Source organism: Prinia subflava, chromosome 2 (genome assembly GCF_021018805.1).
Source record: "Prinia subflava isolate CZ2003 ecotype Zambia chromosome 2, Cam_Psub_1.2, whole genome shotgun sequence".
NCBI classification, from domain to species: domain Eukaryota; kingdom Metazoa; phylum Chordata; class Aves; order Passeriformes; family Cisticolidae; genus Prinia; species Prinia subflava.
The window spans coordinates 113,442,958-113,452,568 of NC_086248.1; the positions used below are offsets into that span (position 1 = coordinate 113,442,958).

Consider the following 9,611-nt stretch of genomic DNA (forward strand, 5'->3'; position numbering starts at 1 on the left):
TGTGATTGCTTCTTTCAGGCAAGGCAGCACACAAGGTATGCTAGAGGCACTGCACAGCTCTTTAACCCCTCTGTGCACGACTACATCTGCTCCTCCAACAGACTAAAAGCATTTATAATGGCTCTGGGATGCCACCTCCCAGCACCTTCCAGGCAAGGAGCAAGACAGGGAATCAGGCCACCCACCCTGGCACCTCTGCCAGGCTGAAACACACCGAGCCCAGCAAACATGTTACCAGCTATCAAATTATCATTTCTCCATCTCTCTTCCTCCTCTTCTCACAGACACAGCTGATCTCTTATAAAGGCAGAAGACACTCCAGTTGCCCTTCTCCCACCTCAGACATCACCAGCCTTCTCCAGCAGGCACTGCCATGCCAAAGGTGGGGCTGCCTCTTTCCCTTACACAGCAAAATCCACTGTGCTGCTTCCCAGCCCTTGCAAACCCCACCAAACCCAAAGCTAACACCCTGTGCAACTTAAACCTCGTCGTGAGGAATGTTCCTGAGCATCTGCCAAGCATCCTGCTGGTCCTGCTGCCCTCCAGGCCCCCAAAGAGCTGCCTGTCCGAGCCCATGAGACCGACACTTCATGTCAGGAGAACAAGAACTGCTCCTGGGGGTCTGGACAAACAATTGCATGTCCTCCAGTCTCGGGGGAATTTCCCTGCAAACACCGCACTGGCAACTGCCTTCACAAAGAGCACGTTTGTACCCAGGCCTGTCCACTTCTAAATAAGCATTTGTTCCACGTCCCCAAATATCGAAAGCAGTGGAAACACCCACTGCTAATGTGAAATATTTTGCATTCCAGGCCCGAGAGGTATGCTTGAAAATGTTCAGAGAGGAAAGAGTGTTTATTCACTGGGAAGAGGTGTACTAGGTCCTGGTATTTACTTTAGTCCACGTGTGCTTGCTGGAATACAGCTTTGATCTCTGCAACTTAAATAGCAGATGAATTGAAACGAAGGCAAGAAAAATATTAGTGTAAAGATCCTCTAGTAAATACCTGTAAGCAGGCCTCACAGCCCCCAGATCTTTTTGAAGTGCCTTATCACTCACAGCCAAACTGGCCCTTATGCTCTTGTCCATCGCCTCAAGGCGAGGCTTCTCTCTTCCCACCCTTTTCCTGCCTTCTTCCCTGCATTCCCTGTGGGCTCCACGGCCTTTGAGGAAGGGCAGCCTGCGTTCCCAGGGCACACATGCCCACCTTGTGAACCAGCCTGTGGCCAAACAAGGTGAGACCTGCCATCAGCAAGAGCATTCATCACCCAGAACTAAACACAAGTGCCTGTTGCAGATCTAACATCTGCCCATCTCCCTTTAGAAGATGGTCTCACTCCAGGTCAATTGAGAGCTCAGAACAAATCTTTAAGGGATCTTTAAACAGGACAGCCCCTGACAAGTGCCAGCTCCCAGTGGCCCTGTGTAGACAAAGCAGTGCCTATGGAGTTGCCTTTGAAGCCTCTGCCACTTTGAGGTTCCAGCCTGCCCAGAGCACTGTCTGAACACAGCCGAGTCCCAAGGCGGATCAGATCATTCCTGTTTTCAGAAATTTTCCTCTTTAACACCAGGCTTACTAGGAAGCATGAGAAAAGCACTGCCATACAGAAACACACAGCCCTACACAGGACATGGAGGCATTTCCAGAACAAAACAGACCTTTTGGGGTTGGTTTTTTTGGCTTTTTTTTTTTCTTTAAAAGAAAGTTGACTCAGCAAATATTTCCTCTGCTAGCATTTCAACCACATGTTCCAGCAGAAGTCAGCACACATCTGGCACGCTGCAGTGTCACTGCCAGAAAGATCACAGCTCTGCTGAACAATGGAAGTGGAGGAAGAGGCACCGAGCACTTCTGGAACACATACATGGCAAAGGACCTGCATGAGCCACGGATACTCCACACCTCCCAGGTCCTTCTCCAGTGCTTCTTCCAACAGCACCCACAGGCAGAGCAAGACAATGCCCTGCAGCCCACAAACCTTACCAGCAGCCCATAAAACCCAGACATCAAACCGCACGTTTTGGCTGCACTGATGGTGCCTGAGATGTTCCGCAGTGCCTGCGAGCTGGGCAGCTGCGTGCTGCCCCCAGTGCTGCAGGACGTGGTCCTGCTCAGCAGGAGAAACAAGGAGAAGCGTACGTGACTGGAGCAGCACAGACACTCCAGAGTGGCAGGAAAGGCAGCACTCAGCCCCCGGGCAGACCTGCACATCCCAGCGGTGCCCTGCTGGCACCAAGGTGAACGCTGGCAGGTCCAAAGAGCCCTACGATTCCAGACCAGAGCTCAAGCCAAGCAGGCAGAAACAGCCTTCCCAGAAGGCTGCCAAGGCGAGGCAATCACGGTGCTAATCAGCTAAGTGCGCGCTGCTTTCCGTGCTTATCAGCTGTAAATTGGACAATACTTGCCGCCTGGCAGCAGGGCTCAGCCACGGCTCCAGATATGCACGGGCAGCAGCGCTGTAGATATCCTTCCCTCAGAGGCAGCACTGCACCCAGGCGCTAAGCTAAGATTGCTCTTGATTTCACAGGAGAAACTGCAAAGCAAACTCTACAACTAGGCACGGTGAGACAGCAGGGACTGCAAGCAGCCACTGGCAAGGTTCCTAAGTAAAGAAACAAAGTGATGTGGCATGGGGCAGCCGTGGGACCCTTCCAAGCCAGGCTGGAAGACAGCTCACATCCCCTGTGGCTCCCATGCACAGCCAGGACCTTGGGCTCCTCAGACAAGGAAAATGGTGCCAGGAGGTCGGGGGGAGAAACACCACGCAGCAGAGCCAGACGAGGAGAGTTCAGGCCCTGCAGTTGGCCACTGTGCAGAGCAGCAGCAGGAAAATCCAGGGGCCGCAAAGCTGGGAAGGGGCAGAGGGCTCGTCCACATGCGCTCAGCAGGGGACAAACCCCTCAGGTCAATCTCCACGGGTGGGAGCTCACCGCCTGCCCACCGCTCTTCCTCCGGGCCCTGATGTGACCAGAATTCATCGGAAACACCTCCCGCTGCCCCGCGCACCCCTCCCGGTGCCCGCCCTGCCCCAGGGCTCTCCGGGAGCTCTCCGGGAGCCCTCCCCGCACAGCGCTGCTCCGGGGGCCCGCTCGCCGTCCCCAGACTCCTGGAAATGCCCGGCGTGCCCGCATCCCCGCGGATCTCAGGCGGCGCTCCCCGCTCGGCGGGCAGGGCCGGGCGGCTCCCTCAGCACGGCGGGGCTGCGCGGGGCGGGGGCGCGGCCGCCGGCGGAGCCGACGGGGCCTCACGCAGCCCCCGCTCCGCGCCCAGCCCGGCGGGACGAGCGGGCCCCGCCGCCGCCCGCCTCACGGGGAGCCCCGGCCGCGCCGCCTTCACCGCCGGGCCGGCCCCGGACCCCCGCCCGCCGGCCCCGGCGCGGCCCCGCACGGACTGGAGGGAGGCGCGGAGCTCCGCCGCCCCCGCGCCGCCGGGACCCGCGCTCCCCGGGCCGGGCAGGCTGCGAGGGCTGTCCCGGCCCGCACTCACCCAGCACCAGCAGCGCCCGCACCGCCGCCATCCTCCGCGCCGGTCAGCGTGCCCGCCGGACCCCAGCCATGCCGCCGCCCCGCCCGCCGCCGCCGGGAGGGGTTCCGGAGGAGGGGCGGCCACCGGAAACCGGGCGGGGTCGGGAGGAGCGGGGACCCCGGGCAGCGCCCGGCCCGGCCCCCGCCGCGGGCCCGCGGGCTCGGGGCTCGCTGGCGCCATCCCCCGCAGAGCCCCGGCGGGCTCCCGCGGACCCCCCGCTCCGCCAGCGCCGCCCGGGAGCAGCGAGCAGGCGGCGGAGCCCCCGCCCGCGGGCTCCCTGCAGCCGGGCTGCTTGTTGAACTGCTGGCGGGAGCTCCCCTCTGTACCGCGCTGAGACCCTGTGAAGGCACCGGGGCGGCCAGGAGCTCCGCACCCTGCTGCGGGCTGGACACACCGTCCCGAGGCACAACACACTGCCTGCTCCTCGCTGATCCCCTGCAGGACCCAGCTGAGGCACCCAAGAGCTGCTCTGGCCATCGGCACGGCCCAGGCTGGAACCTCTCCGTCCGACTCAGTGCCTCTGGTGGAACCTGCTGCAGCCCTGCTCCACCGGCTCCGGCACTCTGAACGCCGGCTTTGCAGCCGGTTTGTTGAGACTCCAAAACACTGGGTTTGGTACTGTGTGGAAGACTCGCCATCAGACGTGGCCCTGAGCATTGCTGGATGCACCACAGAGGATGCTGCAGCCTTTACTCAGCCCAACCTGTGGCACAGGATTGCAGCGTCCTTGCTGCCCGTGTGGCAGTGCCAGCCTAGCGCTGCAGCAGAAGCCCCTGCCCTTATCATGTCCCGGGAGACCACAGGGCAGGCAGCTGTGGAACTCTGCCAGGAACCACAGACCAGTCCCCTCTCACAGGAAAGCCACCACGTCCTGCCACCAAAAGCTGCTCTGGTTTTGGTTGGGGATCGAGCAGCCTCACAGGAAGTGGTAGCCTATTCAACACTCTCTAGAAAGGAAGTTTTACTTCCACCTGCAAGCCCCGGGCAAGCAAAGCAGCTGATGTATGGTAAGAGAAAGGGTCTCTGTCCCACACACCCTAGCACACTTTGCTCTCCCACTGACACTGAGCCACCTGACCCCAGCCTCTCAAGGAATTGCTGCTCTTTCTCCAGGAGGGAAAGTGAGCTAAGTAAGCGCTGCTGATCCAGGCATCATGACCTCTTTGAAGAGCACTTGCCGCATCAGCCCGCAGTGCTGCAGGCTGTCACTGCATCTCCTGGGCCCATACTGCCCTTAGTGCCCGAGGAACAAGAACTGCATCACAAGGTAGCCAGGAAAGCAGTGTGTGTGAGCCCTTGCCGTGCTTACCCAGACTCTGCCCCAAGCGCCCTTGCAGAGAAGGGTGCATCATGCTCAGCCCCTCTCTCCCCACAGCCACGGGCTGGGAATGCAGGCTCGCCACAGCCAGAGGGCAAGCCAGCCTGGAGGGGACAGGGAGGAGCATCTGGCTGGAGATAGGAGTGGCAGAAGCCACTTGTGGTGCTGGGCAGTGAGACCAGAGCTGCCCAGGCCTTCCAGCCATTCCTATCCCTCAGCTGCAGTGCAAGGACAAAGGGCCAGAGCTGGAGTTTGAGCAACAGTGGCAGGCAGCGAGGCATACAGCATGGGGAAACTCATTTGGAACTGCGTCAGAAGCAGTTAAAAGTCTCCCCACACCAAGCCTGTTAAGCACACCCCTGCAGGAGTGCACCAGTTCCTGCAGACAACCTGAACGACCCTCAGTCGCATTTGAATTCTCACCCCCAAGGATCAGGTGCCCACATGGAGTACAGCCACAGTACCCAACTTCTGCGCCAGGGAAAAATGAGGCAGACACCCTCCAACAGAAAAATCACCTTACCTGCAGGGGAGCGTGCCCACAGTTCTTGCAGCAGCAGCAACAGAAGCAGCCTGTGCAGTAATGCAGAGGCTGTGCTTGGCTGAACAGCAAGCTGTAACCTGGGCTAATTTGCCACAGCTTTGCTAATTAGAGCATCTCCAGGAAGGAGAGAGCAAGGCTCCTCCCATGCCAACCCAGCTGCCCTCCATCCCCACCACCAGTGATGCGTAGCTGCAGTGGTTTGCGCTGGGTTTATTTACTGTTGGCACTGCCAGCTTCCCCCAGAAAAGCACGACGGCATTCATGGATGTGAAACTCATTGATCAATGCACAACACAAAACACAGCAGTGCTGCTCTGAGGGGGGACCTGCCCCTCAGCTCACAGCAGGTCTGCAAAACAGCACCCACAACAGCCGGACAAAGGCTGCCAGCGCCCTAGTCCTGGCTGGGGAATGGTGAGTGACAGCCAGGGAGGCACCCAACAGTCCACAGAGAACCAGCCCAGCAGGAAACATTCAGGATTCACACCTGAACTCAAGCCCTTTTCCCCTTTGAACCCGACTGTGTCTGTAGCAGCGTTTCAGTGGCTCTGTTCAGGACAGGCAGCCATTCTCACGGGGAGCAGGCCAGAGGCCACACTGAGCCCATCTTGTACAGTCATTTGCCTTTTGGACACCACCACCTTGTGACGCTGTTCCCCACTAGACCCACTGGCCCCCCTGGCACAGCTCTGCAAGGCCAGGCCAGCACACGGCACAAGCCCACCCCGTGTGCCTCCCATCCAGAGGTTGTCCCCAGTGCCAGCTGCAGCCCCAGCTGTGGGGCAGGCGCAGTGCACACCAGGCAGGATCTCCCCTGGCAGGACCCTTGTGGGGCAGGCTGGGAGCGCACCCACGGTCTCCTGGTGTCTCCCTGTGTGTGTGAGCAGCGGGCTGGACGTGCTCCATCCCCTCGGGGTCCCCGCTGGCGAGGGGCTCACTGGGCCCGCCGGATGAACCAGATCTCGTTGCGGCGCCGAGGGACGCTGGGGTTCTCGTAGGCAGCCACCACGTAGGCTTCCCGCAGCACCGTGTCCGTGGGGCCCAAGAGCTCCCACAGGAGACTGATCTCCCGCAGGATTGTCTCCGCAGTGGTCATCCCATAGAACACCCTGCAGCAAAGGGAGCAGCGTAAGCAACAAGGGCAGCACAAACCCGCAGCCAGAGCTGCCTAACAAAGCACGGCATCTCTGCTGGGTGAGAAACACCTCTGGTGCTGGGGTCACCTGGTTATAACCCGGAGCGGCGGCCTCTCGGTGATGTGGATCTCGGGGTCCATGGGAACAGGGGGGTTCTGCTGGAACTCTCCTGGGAGGTAATAGGCAGTCAGGACCTCACGCTCCAGCTCGGTGCCCTCCTTGGTCAGGTGGATTTCGTTGAGCACCGGCACTGTCATGCCCAGATGGCAACCTGGAAAGAGGTAGGCAGGCAGTGAGACAGGCGTGGCAGCAGCAGCAGCAGCGGCAGCAGCAGCCCTCCTGCCCTGCTCCAGAGGGACAGCAGCAAAGCCCTCCCCTCTGCGCAGTCTGCCAGCCCCTCCAGCCCCTGCCTGCACACACCTGCAGAGTTCTCCTTGCAGATGTAGCGCATGAGCTTCATGAAGCTCAGGGAGATGCTCTGCTCGTAGGTGGGCTCACCCCTGGTGACACAGGCCCACTTCCCGGCCGGGTACTGCCGCTCCTCGTAGGCTGTGTCCTCGCACTGCAACAGGCCAGAGAAGCCAGGTCAGAGCCAGGCAGGCTGCCAGCTCTGCAGCAGCCGGCTGGGAAACCAACACGGACGGGCAGGAAGCGGGGAGACACCAGCCTGCCGAAAGGAGAGCCCCTGCCGGGCTGTGGCTGGCAGAGAAGGACAGAGAAGGCGAGGGGAGCTGGTGTCACACACCGCAGACAAGGATACTCATGAGCACGGGGCACAGCTCAGCAGGAGGAGAGGCACAGACACAGGACAGGGTGCAAGGAGCTCCGGGGGCTCCTGGCACAGGGAATGCAGCACATCCCCAGCAAGGGGCACGGGACTTTCAGTTCCTCTTCCATCTCTGTCCCCCTACTCACAAGAATGTTCCTGATGTTCCAAAGGCCTCCAGCAAGGCTGATGCTCTTCTCAGGTGCAGAGCCTTTTCCCTTTGTGCACAGAGGATAACAGAAACATCCCTGCCCAGCAGAAGGGAAAACCTGGCAGAAGAGCTCTAGCACCCAGAAGAGTTGTGAAGACTGGAATAAAACTCCTCAGATCCTTCTCCCTTACCAAGAAGTGCCAGGAGCAAGGAGAGACATGAACCCAGCTGCGGAATTTTGTGGCATGGGACAAAATCTCTATTTCCAACACAGAATGTCCAGTATTCTGCACCAACCTGACACAGAAGGAGGGCAAGGGGAGCAAGGAAATGGCATCTGGGTATGTTCACAGGTCAGCTCATGGCATGTCTGTGAGCACAGGTAAACAGGGGCTGGCAAGTTGTGACCAGCACCTATCTTCCTCCTCTCAGCTTGCTCTTCATCCAGATCAAAGTGGCCATGAGACAACCTTGTTGCACAGAGCTCAAGGCATCTTCCCAAACTTCTTGCTTCCACAGCTGTCTTGGTAGTGACGGAGACAGGAAGCTGTGACAAGACTCCACACTGGCTGCAGCCTCCCTGTGCCTCCGCCTACATCAGGTGTCTACCCTGAAAGCCAAAGCAAAGGCAGAAGGGAGGCAGCACGCCTGCTGGTGTGCATCAGTGGGATGCCAGGTAGCTCAAGAAAAGCAACTGAAGCCTACTGATCTGCCTGAGCCTGGCAGACGTGTCCCTAAGAGCCCCAGCTCCACAGTCCCCTCAGCGCTGATGTCAGGCCGTGGCTCTTCTCACGCAGCCTCACACCCCAAGAATCCTCCTCAGGCACAGATGGGATGCCAACAACAACAAGAGCTCTTCGGTTCCCACAAAGTCTTGGGGCCCCACTCCTGCCTGGGACTGACACAGGCGGAGAAAAGGCCAGATTAAGTCCCTGGGACCCAGCACAAGGAAAGAGGGGTGTGGTGAAGCCCCAGTTCAGAGCTGCACTCGCTCAGACATGTTCTACAGGGAGTGCTGGGCCTCAGCCCAGAAGAAATTAGTTAACTACTTCTCATACAGAGGACAATTGACAGATGTCTTCTTGGTAGAAAGCCCAACTAGGCCTGCAGAGACACAAGAACCAGCTCGACAAGCAGCTATTTCTCCAAGCACAGAAACACCCTTATGTGCGAGAGATGAAAGTAAGTGTGCAACGTAGCCAGCACAAAGAGAAGATCTTCAGGCAAAAGACACCACGTTTAGATCAGCAACTGAGACAAACAACACCACAGCTTCCCGTCTGACAGCCGGGGTTACAGCCCTGTGTTCCCACAGACACATCCTTATCTTGTGCCAGCTGAAATCACCAGCTCAACATGCCAACATAACGAGCACAAACACAAAGCCAGCAGGACACTTGGAGCTATGCAACAAGGTGTCTGGAGGACGGCAAGGAGCAGGCTCTGAACTGAAAGTTCACTTTCTTAGATGTGCCCGCCCCAAGCAAGAGGATAGGCTGGTACAGGAGGCAGCTGGAAGTCAGCAGACCAGAGAAAGCAGCACGACCCGTCCAATTTTAACATGAAGGCCGGGAAGCTGAGCACGGCACAGGAGGAGGCGCACGAGTGGCGGAATACCGCCCCGATCCCGAGGTGCCATCCCGGCGCGGCACCTTCCCCGGCGGGGAGAGGCTCCTCCCGCGGCGCGGGCCGGCCGCGGCCCCGCCGGGCGTGGGGAGGATCGGGCCTCACCTTCCCGTGCTGCGACAGGGACACGTATGGCACGGGCTCGCGAGCCTGCCTGTGCCGGGCCATCTGGGCGATCGGGCCTGCCATGTCTGCAAGGCAAAGCACACGAGAGACGAGGCTCGCCCCGGCCGCAGCGCAGGAGTCCCGGCCCGTGCCACCGCAGCCCCGGCCGGCCCGGCGCTCACCTGGCGGCAAGCTCACTCGGTGCGTGCTGGCCACGGCCTCCCAGTGGGCGAACAGCCGCGCCTCCCCCTCCTGGTCGTCCCCGCTGTCGCTGCCGTCGCCGCCGGCGGCCGCGGGCTCCTCGCCCAGCCGCTCCAGGTCCTCCAGCGTGATCCGCGCCATCGCGTCCGCCGCCAGCGGGACGGCCCGCCCGGGGCGGCCCCGCCCGGCCCCGCGCGGAGAGCGCCCCCTGGCGCTCCGGCGGACCGCGGCGCCGCT

At 60.1% G+C, this 9,611-nt stretch overlaps 2 protein-coding genes across 3 annotated transcripts in view; both read right to left on the reverse strand.

Annotated features, from left to right (window-relative positions):
* Window positions 1-3,596, reverse strand: part of PTK7 (protein tyrosine kinase 7 (inactive)) — a 30,914-nt gene extending 27,318 nt beyond the window's left edge. Inside the window, exon 1 of one of the 2 annotated variants that reach the window (XM_063391706.1) lies at window positions 3,489-3,596. In XM_063391706.1, the coding sequence (XP_063247776.1) occupies window positions 3,489-3,519 (31 nt within the window). In that variant the 5' untranslated portion in view covers window positions 3,520-3,596. The remainder of the gene's footprint in view (window positions 1-3,488) is intronic. The other variant, XM_063391707.1, reaches the window with a different exon arrangement.
* A 1,983-nt stretch (window positions 3,597-5,579) lies between these two features.
* LOC134547586 (heme-binding protein 1-like) lies at window positions 5,580-9,573 on the reverse strand. Its single transcript, XM_063391715.1, has 5 exons — window positions 9,356-9,573; window positions 9,174-9,259; window positions 6,946-7,087; window positions 6,613-6,796; window positions 5,580-6,498 (listed from the first exon to the last, which is right to left on the reverse strand). The coding sequence occupies exons 1-5, from the start codon at window positions 9,513-9,515 to the stop codon at window positions 6,324-6,326; spliced, it is 747 nt and encodes a 248-aa protein (XP_063247785.1). The 5' UTR covers window positions 9,516-9,573; the 3' UTR covers window positions 5,580-6,323.
* Between the last annotated feature and the right edge of the window lie 38 nt (window positions 9,574-9,611).